Source organism: Cervus elaphus, chromosome 2 (genome assembly GCF_910594005.1).
Source record: "Cervus elaphus chromosome 2, mCerEla1.1, whole genome shotgun sequence".
Classification (NCBI taxonomy): Eukaryota; Metazoa; Chordata; class Mammalia; order Artiodactyla; family Cervidae; genus Cervus; species Cervus elaphus.
Window position 1 is genome coordinate 24,131,745 of NC_057816.1, and position 20,889 is coordinate 24,152,633.

General features: G+C 37.7%; 1 protein-coding gene and 1 pseudogene across 1 annotated transcript in view; both read left to right on the plus strand.

Annotated features, from left to right (window-relative positions):
• The window catches only part of GTF2H1 (general transcription factor IIH subunit 1), a 32,011-nt gene that overhangs the window by 7,611 nt on the left and 3,511 nt on the right, over window positions 1-20,889 (plus strand). Inside the window, exons 3-13 of the mRNA XM_043874721.1 lie at window positions 2,667-2,859; window positions 4,084-4,249; window positions 5,226-5,319; window positions 7,202-7,351; window positions 7,481-7,560; window positions 12,108-12,235; window positions 12,346-12,433; window positions 14,705-14,793; window positions 15,162-15,279; window positions 19,286-19,376; window positions 19,817-19,932. Of these exons, the coding sequence (XP_043730656.1) occupies window positions 2,667-2,859; window positions 4,084-4,249; window positions 5,226-5,319; window positions 7,202-7,351; window positions 7,481-7,560; window positions 12,108-12,235; window positions 12,346-12,433; window positions 14,705-14,793; window positions 15,162-15,279; window positions 19,286-19,376; window positions 19,817-19,932 (1,313 nt within the window). The remainder of the gene's footprint in view (window positions 1-2,666; window positions 2,860-4,083; window positions 4,250-5,225; window positions 5,320-7,201; window positions 7,352-7,480; window positions 7,561-12,107; window positions 12,236-12,345; window positions 12,434-14,704; window positions 14,794-15,161; window positions 15,280-19,285; window positions 19,377-19,816; window positions 19,933-20,889) is intronic.
• Window positions 5,774-7,179, plus strand: LOC122706614 (annotated as a pseudogene).

A 20,889-nucleotide genomic window follows, 5' to 3' on the forward strand; every position in this document is an offset into this window, starting at 1 on the left:
AGTATTGACCTGTGCACTAATATCTTTTTAAGTAGGTCATATGTATGGGATACACCTCTTCAGTGGACTTACTGGTTCAAATGGTTCATGCATTTAAAATCTTGATAGATGATGCCAGATTGCCCTTAATAAAATTGTATCATTTAAGTAAAGTTGTCTAATCTTCAGTGATGTGGCCAACATCTATTGAGAAAATAAGCTCAGTTTTATATAAAATGTAGATGGGAGAAATACAGAGCATAATATATTTATATTCTTCTTATGATTTTCAAGTATGAAAGCTAACATCAAAACCCCTTCTCTTTTCCAATTAAATTAACTTTGAATTTATTACCCAAAGGGTAAGGCACTTTGTGGCTCAATAGTTAAGTTTAAAGGCACCAAGTGAATCCTGAGATTTAGAACCTTGACTCTGAAAGGGATTTCTGCAGTTCACCTTTATGAAAGATCTTGAATAGGAGGGATCCCAGGGGAGGCTGGGCAACAAAGCCCTTGATAAATTGTGGTATCTTAACTGTGACCATTAATATGAATTCATTTATCTTCCTGGATATGAGATTCTTCTCCTAGATAAAATCCTTTGCAGATTTCAATAAATAAGACACTTTAAACATAGATAGTCCTCAACTTGTGAGAGGTCAGTGTACAAAGGTCCTTTGTATGTGAACAGTTCCCCGAAGGGCTTACCTCTAATTTGCTGCTGGAAATGACCAAGAGCTTCATCTTTCTCCCCTGAAATAACTTAGTATCTTAATTTCCAAAAGGAAATACTGTTTAAAATTCATTATATTAATAATTCAGTACTGCCTGAGCTATCTGGTCTTTGTCTACTCTCCTGCCAACACTACTTCCTTTTAAAACTTTGTTTCTGTGGAGAAGTGCCTCACCAAGTCTCTAATAATAATCTTGCAAACTAGCATTGGTGGCTTCAGTAGCCTCACGAAATAGGAACTGCCTGTATTAGCACTTCTCTTAAACGGGAAGCCTGCTCTATACCTTTGCAAAATATAGACTTCCTATGATTCTCACAGCATGCAGTAGAGAACATGCCTATCCCCTATGTTGGGAGGAGAGCACATACCCAAATCTAGATGTGCATGAAATCGGTTTTCATTTTAAGTTGAATATTTGAAAGAATGCTCATTTCTGAAAGAAGCCATTGAAAGTTTTCAGTAATAACATTACTAAGGTAAAAATCAGCAATTATGTCAGTTAAAAAACTTCAGAAGTAGGCCTCTCAGAGGCACAAGCTAAGATAGAGCAAGAATAAAGCAATGACTAAGAAAAGATACCTAGAAAGGAGTGACAGTTTGTTTTGGAGGAATAGAATAGTGGAACAGGCTGGCTGACAGTGTAAATGGCTTCATATTGCTACTTTTAGCAGTAAGGTATTTTATCTAAACTGTTGGTTTGGAAGCAACATCTTCATTGAAAATATTTCTCTTTATTTAAGTGTTAGTAGATTGCTTTACAAGGAGCTCTCAGTTATGTGTTCACACTACCATGATTCACGCGTTTAGTGAGACAAAACCCCTTCATCTGTTTCCCTCATGAAGAAGACAAGCCATGAGGCCCACTTTTTAAGAATAAGGGATTTCTATTATGGAAGTATATTTTGACATTTCCAGCCCCAGCTTATTTCGAAAATTGTCACAGTTACAGAAAAGTTTAAGGAATGGTGCAGTGTATACCTGTAATTATATCCTATCTAAGTGTTGTTATTTTCCATATTTGTTTTATTATATGTGTATACACTTTGACTGTTCATGACATGACACCAAGAAAATTTTAATAACTATCCATACCACTTTGGGATTTTTTTTCCCAGTTGTCCAAACATTGTTTTTTATAGCTGTGGGGGTTTTTTGGGGTTTTTTTAATCAACATCTGGTCTAGGTTCATGTATGTAGTTGTAGTTTTCTGTAATCTCTTCTTTAGGAGTATGGACTTGTAGACTATCATACATTCTGATTATGTCAGATCAAGGTTTTATTTAATTATTTCCTGTATTTCTTATAAACTAAAAGTCAAGTCTGCAGTCTTGACTATACTGAAGTTAAACATTTTCAGCAAGAAGAGCACCTAAGTGGTGGTGCTGGCTTCCTGTTCTGTCACCTCAGAAAGCCCATAGTGTCAGATTGTTCATTTTTAATGTGGCTAAGTTTGATCACTTGATTTAAGTGTTGATGCCTGATCTCTCAAATGTAAAATTACATATTTCCCTTTGCAGTTATTAAATAAGCCATGAGCTATGTTTTGGAGTTTTTTTGAATTATGACAAATCATTTTTATTAATGATAACGTCAGGTGGAAGCAGCTGTTGGTGGATTCAGGACTCCCGAGGTGGCTGTTTAGAAAGCTTTAGAGAAATCTGCTCAGTTGAGTGGAAACAAAAGCCCTTCAGCATCCAGAGGTGGACTAGTGGGTAAGACATGCCACATAAAAAGAATACTAAAGAAGGAACCTTAGTGTTACCAGTGAATTTGTTGAACCGTGCTCTGGTAATATGCAGCTATTTGAAAAGAGTGGATTTCTTAAGCATCGAGATTGAAATAGGGCAGCTAAAGCCCGAAGAAAGCCTGAGTCTTCTTGGGACGAGCGGTAACTTACTGAATGACTGCACAGTGCAGAGTTCCTAATCTAACTAGCCTTGTGCTTCTCTTTAGGCCAGAAAATCAGTCCAGAAGGAAAAGCGAAAATTCAGCTTCAGCTGGTCCTGCATGCAGGGGACACAACTAACTTCCATTTTTCCAATGAAAGCACAGCAGTGAAAGAGCGAGATGCAGTGAAAGACCTTCTTCAGCAACTGCTTCCCAAATTCAAGAGGAAAGCAAATAAAGAACTGGAAGAGAAAAACAGGTGAAGGAGGAAAAGAACAGCCTTTTAAAGAGACACTAGGTTCTCAGAAGTCAAGTAATAGTTTGTTATTTCTCACGCTTTGTGCTCTGATAGTGTAGTCTAGGAAAATACAGGCTTTGTTATCTTTATCTCTGTGTTTGGTTTGTTTGTTTTTTAAATTAGAGGGAAATTGCTTTAAAATGTTGTATTGCTTTTTGCTATACAACAATGCAAATCACCTGTAATTACACATGTGTTCCCTCCCTCTTGAACCCATCTACAGGGAAGGAAGGGAGATGCAGATGTAGAGAATGAACCTGTGGACACAGTGGGGGAAGGAGAGAGTGGGACGAGTGGAGAAAGTAGCATCAGCTTATATACAGCGTCTTGTGTCAGATAGCGAGTGGGAAGCAGCTGTGTAACATAGGGAGCTCAATTTGGTGCTCAGTATGTTTGGTCCTTCAGCATCTTAACTAACTTTGGCTTTCAGCAAATGCGATGAATTAGAAGTTAAACTAACTGCCTCAAGCCAAATATCAGATTAGGAATAAAACTGTAATTCAAAGATGCCAAGGACCCTTAATTCTCTGTCACAGAGAAGATACTAAGAAGTGTGTTTGTGAATGAGAAACCTGAAAAAAGTCATACTAAGATGTTTAGAAAACATCTAAAATAACAAGAATTTCTGGGACTTCCTGGCAGTCCAGTGGTTAAGAATCTGTGCTTCCATTGCTGGGGCATAGGTGCAATCCCTGCTCAGGAACTAAGATCCTGCATGCGGCATGGCATGGTGAAATAAATAAATAAATTTAAAATAATGAGAATTTCTGACAAGATGAATTATCTTTCTGTGCTTATAGCTCCGAGTGTTTATCACCATGAAAAACTTAGTTGGTAGAAAATCCCTCTTCCCCATTCAGCTTTTCATGAAAGAAACCACAGTACAGTACAAATACAGCCTTTGTGTCTCTGGAATATAGGGATGAATAGGACCAAATCCAAGCCCTCAAAGACTTTAGCCTTTGCTGCTTCAACTGCCTTCCATTTATCTGTACTGGATTTCTTCCTCCAAAAATGTTTTTTTGCTTTTAACTACTAACAAATGAAGTAAATTACCCCTGCCGCTCATTCATCACAAAATGAAAATTGGGTGTTTTGTGTAGCTAAGGTCTTTTTAGAATGCTAGGTACCTAAATGGTGTTTTATTCTAAAAGTTCAATATGTTGGTATATATTCTATCACCAGAATGCTGCAAGAAGATCCTGTTTTGTTTCAGCTTTATAAAGACCTTGTTGTGAGTCAAGTCATCAGTGCCGAGGAATTCTGGGCCAACCGTTTAAATGTGAACGCAGCAGAGAGTTCTTCCACATCTAATCATAAGCAGGATGTTGGCATTTCTGCAGCATTTCTGGTATGTGACCCTTCTAGATTTCTAAAGAGGAAAAAAACCCTGGTATATGTGCTAATGATGCCATTTTTTCTGTAAAATTTAGTATTTCCTTAAAGTAAATAAACAGATACGTCAGTAGCCGTGATACTGTTCTAAAATGGACTTTTGAAAATGAATCTTCTAGCAATTGGACTAATGCTTATTTCTCCTAATACTTTTAAAGTAAGGGCTTTCAGATATCTTTTTTTCCTTTTTTAATGATTTCAATATTTTACCTATAATGCAAGTTTAAATGTAAAATGACCATCGTGTTACAAAAAAGTAAAATTTGGGAACTTCTCTGGCAGCCCAGTGGTTAAGACTCTGCACTTACAATGCAGGGGACACTGGTTCAGTTCCTGGTCTGGGAGGTAAGACCTCACGTGCTGTGTTGCATTATCAAAAAGTTTTTTTAAAAATTTTTTTTTAATTAAAGACGATTCGTAAAGTGTATCTTGAAAGGAAAGTTGAGAATACTGTATGTATGGAATTAGAAAGTGAGTTTCAGTCTATACTTTGGTAAAACCAAAGCATTATTTATACACTTAACAAAAATTTCAGTACCAGTTACATGTTTGGCATCTTCCTGAGTGCTTAGCAGTGAATTGAATTAATAAGGCCTTTCTTTAAAAAAAAATCAGATAATATGTTGTAACCAAATAGTTAAATATTTGGTAACTGTAAGCTTTACGTTAAATTTCCACTAGGTATCTGCCTTTGGCCACATTTAGATGTGTCTGTTTGACCATGTTGTGTTTTCAGAAACACAGATTTTACTGGTCACTAAAGTTATGTGAAGCAGGTCAGATTTATTTGACCCGGCTCTGTACCAAAAGTAAAGGCAAAGGATTTGTCTCTGTATTTCATTCAGAGAGTCTGTTTTTCATCCTTTCTCCTGTGTCCATTGGGTTCTTAGACATCTTGGCCCAATACTCTTTAACAAATGTCTTTATTTTAGGCTGATGTCCGACCCCAGACAGATGGATGTAATGGTTTGAGATACAATTTAACATCTGATATCATTGAATCCATTTTTAGGACCTATCCAGCAGGTAAGAAGAATCAGTTTTTTCAGATAGTTAAAATATTTGTTTGAATGAATTCAGTGAAATATCTGAAAAACAAAAAGCTTACCTTTATTCCTGATAAAGTACAATAAAATAAAGTGCTTTATCCAGTGCCTGACATGGTGGATATTAAGAGCTTAGCATGTAATGTACTGACATCGATCCATGGCAATGATGACTTTCTCATTCCTTCCACTGGTGGTTCTTAAACTTTATTTACCCTTTAACATAACCTGAGTAGGCTGACATACTCCAGAGGCATCAGTAAATGAGTGTCTACAGCACTAACTCAGATCATCCTTCATGCTGCCTGCAGAATGACTTTTCTGACCCACAAATCATTTCCCTTGGAGAAATCATCTAAAGCATAAATGCCCTCTTTGAGGAAGACGTGGTCGCCACTGCAGCGGAGCTCATCGCCGCCCGCTCTTGTTCCTGACTCACCGCTGTTCGCTCTCGCCGAGGAGCAAGTCGGTCAGGAAGCCGCGCCGCAGCCGTGGCCTGTAAAGACACCAGCAAGACTCCCATGGAGCCAGAGGTGGCCATTCACCGGATTAGGATCACCCTCACCAGCCGCAACATGAAGTCTCTGGAGAAGGTGTGTGCTGACCTGATCAGAGGCGCAAAGGAAAAGAATCTCAAAGTGAAAGGATCAGTTCGGATGCCTGCCAAGACTCTCAGAATAACTACAAGGAAAACTCCTTGTGGTGAAGGTTCTAAGACTTGGGATTGATTCCAAATGAGGATCCACAAGCGATTCATTGACCTGCACAGTCCTTCTGAAATTGTCAAGCAGATCACTTCCATCAGTATTGACCCAGGAGTCGAGGTGGAAGTCACCATTGCCAATGCCTAAATCAACCTTTTTAATAAATCAATAATCAGTTAAAAAAAATGAAGTATAAATGGTTTGATCCTAGCTCTAGTGCAAGTGCAGCCGAGGTTGAGAGCAGTTACTCCAGTCTTGTTCTAACCACACAAAGCTCTCAAACCATTTTGTTCTCTCTCCCGGCTTCCTCAGCTTCTGCCCCTTTACTCCTCAGGACTCAGTCTCCTAGGATTCACCTCAAGCATCACTTCATTGCCGCTTCTGTAAAATCTGACTTCCTTAGACAGATGTACTCCGCCTCCCCATTCCATCTACAGGGCTATGTGTCTTACCACATTATAATGTAGTTATTTTCTATTTTTCTGATAATAATTATGTAGTGTTTACTCTTTGTCAGACACTATTCTGAGGCTTTTATGTGTGTTAACATTTAATTGTCACAAATAGTACCTATGAATTAGGTTATCATTACCCCATGTTACAGATGAGGAAACCAAGATAAAGATTAAGTAATTTGTCCAGCATCACATTGGATGATAATTGGTGGACCTAGAATTTTAAACTCATGCTTTCCAGCTTCAGAGACCTTAACCTCTTAACTTAATCTCTTAACTTAATCTCTTTGATTATTAGACAACACAGGCTTCTGGAGTGCTGAACTGTTAGTCCAGTGGGTTATGGAGATCTTTATTTCCCCAGCACCCAATATGGTGCTTTGGACCAAAAGTGTCGATATATAAATGATCAAACAGGCAAACTCAGGTCTTCCTCTTAATCTTGATGTTCCCAGTAAAACTTTGAAACTTGAAGCTTATTAATTTTCTTGGTGCAAAATAAGGTTTTGTTTCTAATTTAAGATTCGTAAAGGTAATGTCTAATGTAATCTCTCAAGTGATGTTACAGTTAAATTATTATATATTGTTTGTAAGGTTGAATACTTTTATAATTTGGTTTTGCTCTTGGACTGTTTTTAAACTAATTTGAGAGGTTTTAAGAATTGGAAATTCACTATGTAACTATTGTGGTTTTTATTCACAGTAAAAATGAAATATGCAGAAAATGTTCCCCACAACATGACAGAAAAGGAATTCTGGACACGTTTCTTTCAGTCCCATTATTTCCACAGGGACCGGCTGAATACAGGGTCAAAGGACCTCTTTGCAGAATGTGCCAAAATAGATGAGAAAGGTAATTGCTTATCCCTGACACACTCTAGCATTTAATCTGCTGCTCTCTAGTCATCAGTGCCATTAGTGATTATTTTGCTTTCTGGGAAAGGTAAAACTTAATCAACTTTTTATTTCATTGATTCTCTAGGGTTAAAAACAATGGTTTCATTAGGAGTGAAAAACCCGCTACTTGACTTAACAGCTTTGGAAGATAAACCATTAGATGAGGTAAGTAGTAGTAAAAGGATTTACAAGAGACAATAGTCTTTTCCCAGTCTTCAACATTTGTATTTTAAAATTGCCTGAAGTATAGATGTTCTACTTGTGAGAAGGTAAAACAGAATAATGTTATTTGAAGTGGTTTATCAAAAGTGCTTTTTGATAGCACTATTCATTATTAAGATTGCATGGGAGAACTGAAATTCTTCTGTGAGTTGGTAGAACATTTTTTACAAGAATTTTTTTAACTCCCTTATCAGCAGTTGTTTCAGTTCAGTTTAGTTCAGTTCAGTCGCTCAGTCGTGTCCGACTCTTTGCAACCCCATGAATCGCAGCACGTCAGGCCTCCTTGTCCATCACCAACGCCCGGAGTTTACCCAAACTCATGTCCATCGAGTCAGTGATGCCATCCAGCTATCTCATCCTCTGTCGTCCCCTTCTCCTCCTGCCCCCAGTCCCTGCCAGCATCAGGGTCTTTTCCAATGAGTCAACTCTAGGCATGAGGTGGCCAAAGTATTGGAGTTTCAGCTTCAACGTCAGTCCTTCCAGTGAACACCCAGGACTGATCTCCTTTAGGATGGACTGGTTGGATCTCCTTGCAGTCCAGGGGACTCTCAAAGAGTCTTCTCTAACACCACAGGTCAAAAGCATCGATTCTTCGGTACTCAGCTTTCTTCACAGTCCAACTCTCACATCCATACATGACCACTGGAAAAACCATAGCCTTGACTAGACGAATCTTTGTTGGCAAAGTAATGTCTCTGCTTTTTAATGCTATTTAGGTTGGTCATAACTTTCCTTACAAGGAGTAAGTGTCTTTTAATTTCATGGCTGCAGTCACCATCTGCAGTGATTTTGGAGCCCAGAAAAATAGTCAGCTACTGTTTCCACTGTTTCCACATCTATTTCCCATGAAGTGATGGGACCAGATGCCATGATCTTAGTTTTCTGAATGTTGAGCTTTAAACCAACTTTTTCACTCTCCTCTTTCACTTTCATCAAGAGGCTTTTTAGTTCCTCTTCACTTTCTGCCATAAGGGTGGTGTCATCTGCATATCTGAGGTTATTGATATTTCTCCCAGTAATCTTGATTCCAGCTTGTTCTTCTTCCAGCCCAGCGTTTCTCATGATGTACTCTGCATATAAGTTAAATAAGCAGAGTGACAATGTACAGCCTCAACATACTCCTTTTCCTATGTGGAACCAGTCTGTTGTTCCATGTCCAGTTCTAACTGTTGCTTCCCAATCTGCAAATAGGTTTCTCAAGAGGCAGGTCAGGTGGTCTGGTATTCCCATCGCTTGAAGAATTTTCCACAGTTTATTGTGATCTACACAGTCAAAGGCTTTGGCATAGTCAAGCAGAAATAGATATTTTTCTGGAACTCTCTTGCTTTTTCGATGATCCAGTGGATATTGGTAATTTGATCTCTGGTTCCTCTGCCTTTTCTAAAACCAGCTTGAACATCTGGAAGTTCATGGTTCACATATTGCTGAAGCCTGGCTTGGAGAATTTTGAGCATTACTTTACTAGTGTGTGAGATGAGTGCAATTGTATGGTAGTTTGAGCATTCTTTGGGATTGGAATGAAAACTGACCTTTTCCAGTCCTGTGGCCACTGCTGAGTTTTCCAAATTTGCTGGCATATTGAATGCAGCACTTTCACAGCATCGTCTTTCAGGATTTGAAATAGCTCAACTGGAATTCCATCACCTCCACTAGCTTTGCTTAGTGATGCTTTCTAAGGCCCACCTGACTTCACATTCCAGGATGTCTGGCCCTAGGTGAGTGATCATACGATCGTGATTATCTGGGTCATGAAGATCTTTTTTGTACAGTTCTTCTGTGTATTCTTGCCACCTCTTAATATCTTCTGCTTCTGTTAGGTCCATACCATTTCTGTCCTTTATCGAACCCATCTTTGCATGAAATGTTCCCTTGGTATCTCTAATTTTCTTGAAGAGATCTCCCATTCTCTTGTTTTCCTCTGTTTCTTTGCATTGATCACCAAGGAAGGCTTTCTTATTTCTCCTTGCTATTCTTGGGAACTCTGCATTCACATGGGTATATCTTTCTTTTTCTCCTTTGCTTTTCACTTCTCTTTTCACAGCTATTTGTAAGGCCTCCTCAGATAGCCATCTTGCTTTTTTGCATTTCTTTTCCATGGGGATAGTCTTGATCCCTGTCTCCTGTACAATGTCACGAACCTCCATCCACAGTTCATCAGGTACTCTGTCTATCAGATCTAGTCCCTTAAATTTATTTCTCACTTCCACTGTATTGTCTAGGTATTAATAAAGGTTTATGCTATATCTGAGTAAGTGTGAAAAAATATTAGATAGGGAAAAGATGATAAACATTGTTGGTTGCCCACTATTTACCAAATGCTGAGCACAGTCATGACCCTTACTCCACATTAGCCCCATTTTGTTTGAATAGCTGGACCATCAAGTATGAGCTACCTACCTCAACAACATGACTCCAGACTTAGAAATTCATGCAATGCTAGAGAAGTAGGTGATCCATTCTGATAAGGCTAATGCTGTCCCTGCTTCTGTCTTCTCGTCTAGAAAGGACCTTGCCTTCCTCAGTTACTCTCTGGACACTGTTAACTTTTAGTGCCCTTCCTTTCATTTCATTTTTATTTTCTTGCTTTCCTTTGGCTCCTTTTCTATTGACATGTGCTCCTATCTTTTTTCTCTTAGTGTATGCATGCTCCAGGTGAGGAAACCAATGTTAAAATTTTATCTATAGTCCAAATTATTAAATTAACAGAAAATAATCCTTGGTGCCCCAGTGAGTTGTTTGCCTAATGAAATTCAGTTGTTTTCTTGAAAATTCTCAGCACTCAGTCAGTTCCTTGGTGAATCTCAACACATTATAAACATAATCTCTTTAATCACCCTGAAAAAATGAAGCTAAATAAACCACACAGCTGTTAAGTACATTGACTTTAAAACCAAACTACTTGGTTTTAAACTGTAGATTTTTTTAATGTTTCTCATATCAGTTTTCTTGTAAAATGAGGTTAATAGCTCTGACCTTGAGGAGAGGTAGGAAATTTGGAGAGGTGGTGTTGAAGGATACAAACTTACAGCTAGTAGATCATTTTTGTAGACCTAATGCACAGCATGGTTTACAGTAGAAACCTCAGGTTGCTCAGAAACTAGATCTTACTTCTTAGTAAGAGAAACGATAATTATGTGACATAATAGAGGTATTAGCTACACTGGTAATCATTTTACAATCTGAAATCAACACACTGTAAACCTTAAACTTACACAATGATTTATTATTTACTTTTTTTTATTATTTACATTTTTAAAACTATCCATGTTGTATTTCCTTGCATGGATATGTAAAAATTTATAAAACCAAGCCTTTTAATAAAAATGTTGGTTGATTCAATCTTTCCCTCCTCTTTGCCTATCATCCTCTAGTAATTCTGTCCCAGGATATGGGCTTGGGGCTCCTTATAATTACATTCTTTCTGTTCCATTGCTAAAAATATCAATACTAATTGTGTAATGATGACTCCCAATTAGTCCTGGTCTGGCTAACCCAAGAAGTCCAAAATCATATGTCCAACTCCCTACTTGGTATCTTCATTTAGCTTGTTTCCACACACCCCTCAGCATAATATGTCCAAAATGGAGTCTTTGATTCCCATCCTCAAAAACCTGTTTCTTCTGGTCCTTCCCTATGTCAGTTAAAAAAAAAACCAAAAACAACATTAGCATGGACTCGGTTGTTCAAGCCAAAACCTAGTAGTCTCCTTGATCCCGCCCCTTTGTTGACCTCCAACATTCAGTTGCTCAGCAAGTGCTCTACATCTCAAAACTATCTGCACAGACACATTAGCCTCCTAATTGATCTTGTTTTTGTTCCCTATAGTTTATTCTTCCCTAGCAGTGAGAGTTATAAATCAGATCATAATGTTCCCCTATGTAAAAACTTTCTCAGGGGTTTCTCATTGAACTTAGAATAAAATCAGAACTACTACCAGGCTCTTAATTTGGCCTCTGCATACTCAGTTGGGGCTGTTTCTTGGCCCACCCTTCATTCGAGGTATACTGAACTGCATACAAACCCATGACATAGTATGTTTTGCATTACTCCTATACCTTCTGTTTAAGCAGTTTCTTCTTCCTGAAATGTTATTCAGTGTTTGCTTTGCAAGCACCTACCTATTCATCTTACGATGCTCCATGAAGCTCGTTTGAACCTACCCTCCCCGCCCCCCACCTCTAATGGGATTGACCACTTCTTTCGTAGCACCTGTAAGTTTTAACTTAAGTGTAATGGCTTACAGCCCAGCATCCCACTAACCAATATTTTAATGTTTTGCTAACTAGTCCAGAATTGCTCCTTAGGGAAAAAAATGCAGCACTTAGCAGTTAAGATAATTTTGTGATACTAAAAGCAGTTGTTAGCATTTTTTATTTTTGTGTGTGTGTATGTTACTTATTTTTAAATTTTTACCTGTAAATATTTTTTAAGTCCTATATCCAGAAAATTTTTTCAGCTCAACAATATCTCTATTAAATTGTTCCTTGCAGGGCTATGGCATTTCCTCCGTGCCATCTACTTCTAATTCTAAATCCATCAGAGAGAATAGTAATGCTGCCATCATCAAGAGATTTAACCATCACAGTGCCATGGTCCTGGCAGCAGGTCTCAGGAAACAGTTAAGTACACATGCAAAGGTGCACTAACTGGGTTTTCCATGATAGCCAGTTGGAGTTTTGTTGTTCTTCCTGTAGTATTTAACGTTAGTCTTTTTCCCTTTGTTTTCAGAGAAGCACAAAAGGAGCAAAATGGTGAGCCCAGCAGCATTGATGGAAATTCCGGAGATGTAGATTGCTTTCAGCCAGCAATCAAAAGGGTATGAGTAAAAAGTCTGGAATGCTTATGGCTCAGATTTCTCCAGATATATGTTATGTAACTGACAGTACCTTATGTTGACCCTTGATAAGTTCATAGGGCTTTAGTTCTTCTGGCCAAGCTGTTAAATATTAGGCTTAAAAAATACTTCCTCAGTTTTGGCTTACTAGCCTACTTTCCACGGACTCAAGTCTGTTAACTGTTTTTATTGTTTTATTTATCTCCACCTATAAACACACATAAATGTTAACACATAGTTTTATTTTCTGGAAGAGTACCCAACAAAGGCAATATGACAGAAAGAAAAAACTAAAGATTTGTGTATTTGATTTAAAAGATAAGATTTGGCCCTCATGTTACACCTAGCATTTTAGAACTAGAAATGTCGTTCATTAAATACTGAAGATGGATTGTGAAGGGAGTATGAACAGTTACCTACTTGTATATTTCTTCTCTCTGTGCAACTTTGCCAAACTTCTGTATCCCTCAATTTTAAGTTCCTCCCTCGTTGTAAAAATTATGATAAGGCTTTCTTAGAGGGCGATCAGGCAATATAGTGTATTAAATTTTTAAAGGTTTATACCCTTAATTTCACTTCTGGACAGTATTCCACTTGGGACTTTTTTTTTTTTTTTTAAAGATATGTGCAAAAAAAAAAAAAAGATGTGCAAAGATTTAGATACAAATACACTGACAGTATTATAATTGAGAAAATAGCAAACATCATGATATTCATGATACATCCCTACAGTGGAGATTGATGCATACAGCAAATAATGACTACTTTAAAGGATTAATGATTCGTTGAATTAAAGTGAGTTCACATACACCGTGACAATAGTTCACTTCATTAAAATTAAAGAAACCATTTTTTAATTGCCTTACATGCCATATTAGGTGGCAGGAAACAAAAATGAGTAAGACTGGGTTTTTGTCCTCAAAGAATTTAGTGTCTATAGGTAAGACAAAATGAAAAGAATAATTGTAAAACAGAATTTAAAGTATAGTAATTGTTTACAGTCGGAACCAGAGAGTAAGTAGATAAAGTTTGCAGAACAAACTAATATGATACAATTAAGTTTATGAACTTTAAGAGATTATAGGTCCTTTATGTATTTCAGTTACCTAATATGTTTCTACAGGGATATACACCTTTAAAATTAACAAAGTGAAAAATTTCTTCTCTGAAATAAGCAAAGTGAAGCTAAAATATAAGCTAGAGATGTTAAAAAGAAATGTAGGAAGTGATTCTTTTCAATATTGCACTGAGTACCCTTGATTCTTGGTAGTGATGAAATTGTCAAAAATCACTGAATTTTCACAATATTCAATGATAAACTGACTCAGGATGTTCTTTCATGTCAGTAGTTGTCTGCTGTATGTTCCACAAGGGATTTATAGAATGAGAGATCCTGGAATAATAATAGACAGAGTCCTCATATTCATGGAGCTTTCAGTTAAGTGTGAAAGTTAGGTGGATGACCAGGCCTTGGCAGAGATTTAGGATTTGGATTTATATAAGAGGTTGGGTCAGGACATGACTTAAATCAGGCAGCAGCAAGCGTAGAAATGAGCTTGACATACGGGAATGGTAGTGAAAGACATCAGTATGCCTTGAAGTTGACTCAAGGGTATAGAGATGAGAAAGTAGTAAAAACACACTGAGTCTAGGTGAGGTGGGACTGATTGATACATTACTCTGAATAGCATGCTGAGGTCAGATTTGTTCCTATACAGTCCAGGAGAAAGCACATTAGTAAAACCAAAATAAAGAATGCAGATGTAAACCCAAGTACATGGAGGGATTAAATACATATATGATAAACATGGCATTTCGGAATCAGTGGGGAAGGATGTTATTCTACAAATGGTGTTGGAGGACTGATTAATAATACTTTTTAAAAAACTGACTCCCTGCCTTACTCCTTATTTTACAATAAATTCTGTTGGATCAAAGTTTAAGCAAAAAAAAAAAAAAATGCACAGAAGAATAGGCATAAAGGGAATAATTAAAACAGAAACACCAAAGTGGGGGCAAAAAATATTTGCAACACGTGTAATAAAATTAATTTTTTTAATTTAGTTCGAGTAAAATAAACATTTTCATCTATCAGATTTTTAAATATTAGAGGTTTAATGATGCATAGTATGGTCAGAGTATAGGAAAACAGTTACTCTGTTAAGTGGTTAGTGAAAAAATAGGTTCAGCTGTGTGTAGAGGGGACACATGTAGGAAATGCAGCAATAAAAAGTGTCGTGTTGATAATTATAGGCGAAGTTACAAGAATCCATTGAATATGAAGACTTGGGAAAAAATAATTCCATAAAAACAATTGCACTAAACCTCAAGAAGTCAGATAGGTAAGTTTGGTGACTATTAAATTAATTTGAAGCAAAATAGTTTTATATCACAAGTTGGTACAGAGTTTATTCTGCAAATGTAGTATTCAAGTTTTTATCAGTTTGTTACCATAAAACAGTATTGTATTTCTTTAAAAAGTTACTTTGTACATCTCAGGAAAGGATCCTAAATGATTGAAGCGAAGAAAATAAATTTTAGCTATCTGCTGTTGTCTTCCTATTACCCTTATTGGAATTAAGTTATTTAATTGAAATATCTTTAACTCTTTACTTGGGGGGAATGTTGTATGGAGACTGCTAAAATGTTTGAAAGACAAATACTGAGCGCCCTTACTCTGTGTGAGGAGTAATTTTTGGCTAATCTTCAGGTATTATCATGGTCCAACTCCAATCCAGTCGCTGCAGTATGCAACAAGTCAGGACATTATTAATTCTTTTCAAAGTATTAGAGAAGAAATGGAAGCTTATACACCCAGATTAACTCAGGTAGGTGACTTGTACAGTTTGAAAAACAGAATTCCCAGTTACTTCCTCAGTTTATGAGCATATTCATATTTATAAAACTCATACTTTACTTGGGGTAAAGACATATTTCTGCTTAATAAATTGAAAAAGTCAGGTAAAGAGAAGTATTTGGCATACCTGAAGTTCAGATGATAATGAAAATAAGATAATGAGTTTTGTGGTTGCTAATTTTTTTTCTTCCATATATACAGTTTTATTGGAAAAATCTCCCAGATTTCCAAAAAATTTCTGGACATCATTCTGTAGATATTCTTTGTTTTTTCCTGCCCTTAGACATATTCAGTTGATCAGCAAGTTCTGTCAGTTCAGTAATTCTTGACTCCATCACCTTGACTTAGGTAAATGGGACAGGTTTTCAACACGGCCACTGCAAGTTATTTAATAAAAGCATGATTCCAACCACATCACTCTGCAACTTAAAAACCTTTGCTGCCTCCCTTTCTTCTCATAGTAACTGTCTGAATGTTCTTTGTCTTACTCGCCAAACCCTACAATCTGACCCTAACCCACATCTCTAGTCCCAACTCCAGCCATATCTCCACCATTTCCTTCCCCACATAACTTCAAAAGAGTCCTCTACTCCAGCCTAACACACTATAAACTACCCAGAGGTTTTTAATTGTATCATCTACATGCTTCCCGTGCTTTTTCTCATGCTTTCTCTCTTAAGAGTGTCGTTTGCCTGTTTCTGTGTCAAGGAGCAAATAGTAATAATTCAAAATAGTTCAAATTCCGTTGCCTCTGTAAAGCAGTCCTCAGCATGCCCAGTAACGAGTTATTTTTTCCCTTTTCTCTGTTTTCATAAACACTCAGACACTGAGTTGAAACCTGAATTGCTTATCAGGTTGAAACCTATAGTGCTTATCACATATGGGGACTTACTTTTTAACCTTTAACCTTGAAATAATCTTAGATTTACAAAAAGTTGCAAAAGTTTTTTGACCCATTTTGAAGGTAGAACCCTTTGTGAGCATGCTGAGTTGCTTCAGTCATGTCCAACTCTTTGCAGCCCTATGGACTGTAGCCCAGTAGGCTCTTCTGTCCGTGGGATTCTCCAGGCAAGGATCCTGGAGTGGCTTGCCTGCCATCCAGGACATCTTCCTGATCCAGGGATTGAACCCTAGTTCTTAGTCTCCTACATTGGCAGGTGAGTTCTTTACCACTAGCGCCACCTAGGAGCCCCAGATCCCTTTACATCTAAATAACACAGTACAGTTATAGAAACAGTAAGTTAACATTGTTTAAGTCTTATTATCTAATCTGTATTCTTTTTAAAAAAATTTTTTTTTCTTTATTTGGATGTGCAGGGTCTTTGGAGAAGGAAATGGCAACCCACTCCAGTATTCTTGCCAGTAGAATTCCATGGACAGAGAGGATCCTGGCAGGCTACAGTCCTAGGATCACAAAGAATCAGATATGACTGAGCAACTAACACACATGGTCTTAGTTGAGGCACTCAGGATCTTAGTTGTGGCATATGGGATCTAGTTCCCTGACCAGGGATCACGCCCAGGCCCCCTGTATTGGGAGCATGGAGTCTTTTTTTTGGGGAGCATGGAGTCTTAGCCATTAGACCACCAGGGACGTCCCTAACCTATATTCTTGGAAAAATTTCACCAATTGTACCATTAATGTCCCTGTAGCAAAAAAAAAAAAAAAACTTTTTTGGTCCAGCATCCAAATCAGGTTCACGAATTGCATTTGGTTCTTAGGTCTCTTTAGTTTCCTTTACAGTGGAGTAGTTTTTCAGTCTTATCTTTCATGACCTTGATGTTTGAAGAGTAGGTCAGTTTTTTGTAGAATGCCCTCAACTTCAGTTTCTCTAACATTTTCTCATGATTCGATTTCATTTTTGGCAAGAATTCCACCAGGTTGATGTGTAAGTAACATGTCGTCCTCTGTGCATCATATGAGGAAGCACATGTTTATTTGTCCTGCCTTGCAGTGTTAACTTTAATCACTTGGTTAAGGCACTATCTGATTTCTCTGTGGAAAACTTACCTATTTTTCCCTTCATAATTAGTAAGTATCTTGTGGGGAGATACTGTGTAACTGTTTTGTTTCCCCTCAAACTTTTACCCACTAATGTTTTAGAATCTGTTGATGATTCTTGGTGAAAACAGTTATTACCATAGTGATAGGTAAATGGTGATTTTCTAATCCTATCCTCCCATCAGTTGACCTTCTGAACCTCCCTGACTCATTCATATTTATTTACGCTTTCTTTATAAGCATGGATTCTTATATTCTGTGGGTTATAAATTGTTGCTGTCCTTTTTTTTTTTTTAACTGAAATATCTTACGGTAAAATTTACCTTTTCAGTATATTCTTTTGAATTCAGTGTGTATATACAGTCATGTAATTACCAACACAATCAAGATAAAAAGCAAGTTTTGTCACCCCTGAAAAGGTACCCTTGCGCCTTTGTAGTTAGACCCTTTCCACGCCCTTTATACTGGCTCCTGTATCTTTCTGACAGTATCGTCATCAGTTTTGGGCGCCTCTTTAGTTTATGGCACAATGAGATAACTCCAAATTCATCTTACTCTGTCCGTGCTTGCCAAGTGCTGAGTAGGTTTAGAAACCAAGATCTGAGTACTAGGTGGGATGTCATTTGCTACTGGTCTCCTTGTCCCGTTAGTGGAGAAAGCAAAGAAATATGTGTTGTACATACTTAAGCTCACATAACAAATATGGGATTGTTTGACTACATCTTTCCTTCTAGACTGTAATTGTCCAGCATTTGGCCCTTGGGCCAAAGTAGTTCCACCTAACTTTTTTTTTTTTACATTTATTTATTTAGTTAGTTCAAATTTAGAAAAGCACTTATTTTGTACAAGTTCTTTTTATTGTATATAGTCAACACTAACTTTTTTAAGCTGTGGTTAGTTTAGATTTTTCCCTCCAAAAAGTGATTTGATTATCTGAGACACATGAAGAGATTATCTGCCATCGGGTATGTATACCTGAGGGTCGCCAGTGACTAGTCAGCAAGTTTAGCAATCCCTGAAACTTCTGGTTACAGTGCATTATAGCACTTTCTGACAGAAGGAAATAGGAATCAAGTGAACTTTCATGTCTCCTTGACTCATAGTTGACATGTAATGTGCTCTTTACACCAAGTTAAGTGTTTTGTCTTGTTTTTTCATCCAGCCTGTACATGCCTGGATTTCTACCTGTAAAACACACTAACCCTGTGCGTGAGCTGTTCAGCGAATGATATATGATCCTTGCTGTGGCTGGGCCTTGGTACTTGTTAGGCACTCATTGAAGAGAAACATCAGTTATGGCCCTGAATGTTCATGTGGATACAGTGGGGAATGTAGGTTTTTTCCCCCTTTTGGCAATGTGTATCCACTTCCTTGAAAAATGACAAGTGATATATTTCTACTTTGCTGGATTTTCTTACATCAACTGCCAGCCAGGGTTTATCATTTGTTTTTTTGACGTTTTTTCTTTCCTTAAACTCAGCTTTACCTTCAGTGCTAAGAAGTTGGTACTTAAGAAAGAGCTTGGCTATATCACTTATATGTGGACTCTAAAAAATAGTACAAATGAACTTATTTACAAAACAGAAACAGACTCAGACATAGAAAACAGACTTGTGGTTACCAAGGGGAAGCGGGGTCAGCGATGGGGGAGGCAGGAGCACCCTGGGGGTGTGGGGCCAGCAGGTGCACACCACCAGAGAGTGGAGAGAGAACGTGGTCACACACAGAACTGAGTCAGCTTGCTGCACGCCTGAAGTGGCACAGTATTACCAATCAGCTCTACTCTTCAAAGGTGGGGAGGCCTGACCAGACAGAAGGGTGTGTATTTAGAGGTACCTGTGAATTTGTCTGGTATCCCTGGAAGATGAGTAGGTGTTCTGGTAGCCTTCTGGGGAGTGGTTCACTCCGGTTGCTGCGGATTGTGTGTTTATGGACATCTGCTGTTAAGCTGCAATGCTCTCCTCATTGCTTTCAGGTTCTCTCCAGTAGTGCTGCCAGTAGCACCATCACAGCCCTGTCCCCTGGAGGAGCACTGATGCAGGGAGGGACGCAGCAAGCCATAAACCGTACGTGCTGGGCCTCCTCTTGCTACCCCTTACCTAAAGCAGCTCTGAAGAGCAATTTGAGCAGAGTGCTGAAGTTGTATTGGTTTTCCTTTGGAACATTTCCGGGATCTGTGTTTTGTTTTTATGCATCCAGATCCTGAAGCATACCTAGACAAGAGCTTAACGTTTCAGTACTGTTTTAATATTACAAACAGTGGCACATTGCTATGTCATACTAAAAGGTTTTTTCCCTCTCCTACCTCTTAAAGCAAAACCTGAAAAGTCCTCTGAAACCCCAAGGGAATCTAGTGTCAGTCACAAAATCACTAACTTAGAATAGCACAGCCAGGTTTAACATTGGCAGAGTGCACATTCACATTTATACTGTGACTATAAATTCTCATTCTCTCAGAGATGTGGGAAAATAGCTTTTATTCTGTGAACCTCTTTTTCTTTTGCAGAGATGGTGCCAAATGATATTCAGTCTGAATTAAAACACCTATATGTGGCTGTTGGGGAACTTCTGCGGCACTTCTGGTCCTGTTTTCCTGTTAATACGCCATTCCTAGAAGAAAAGGTTAGAACTGATCCCAAACACAGCCAGCTATTGTGATAATGTGAATTAGTGAGGTGTTATCTTGAAGTTGGAAAACTGTACTGAATGTTTACTATGTGCCAAACGCTACTTTGCCTATATTGTTTCACTTAAGCCTCACAGCTTCCTCATGGAGTAGGTATTGATACCCATTTTGTAAAGAAACCTGAGATCCAGACCAGTTCCATAACTATTAATTGTACATCTTAAAACTTAACTATCATTTTTCTGTACATCAGAAACCAGCACAACATCGTTAAGTCAACTATACTTCAATTTAAAAAAAAATAGTAATAACTTTACTATATAAATCATCTTACAGACAATCTTTAGGGACTCTCCTGGTGGTCCAGTGGTTAAGAGTTCACACTTCCAATGCAGGTAGTATGGGTTCATTTCCTGGATTATCTTTAAAGCTACAGAAAAAGTGCATTTTCACCTATAATTTGCTAAAGAATAAAAAATCTGGAATAGTGGGGATTGGCCAGGTTGCTGGGCGTCCTTTCTCCTACTGCTAGTACTACCTCTTTAAAAAATGCTTTGACCCAGAAATTCAGCATTTGGATATGTAAGAAAATAATAATTAAGAAGGAGTATATGCAAATATTGAGCCATAGAGATGTTTCTCTACCACTCTCTGTGTTAGAAATGGTCTGAAATCTATCAGAAGGGGATTAGTTAAAGATACATCGATTTTAAATGATGACCTAATACTTAATGACTTCAAGATATTCACATTAAACCAAGTGGAATTTTATAACAGTATATACTGTATGTTTTCCACATACACATTTATACACATGCACAAAAATATCAGGAAGGGTAGGAATTACAAACCAAAAAAATCTAAATATATGCTTCTCTCCCTGGTGGAGCCAGTAAATCTTAAAGAAAGAAAGTAACCTTGTGTATATTTTTCCCTTGATCTCTATAGGTTCT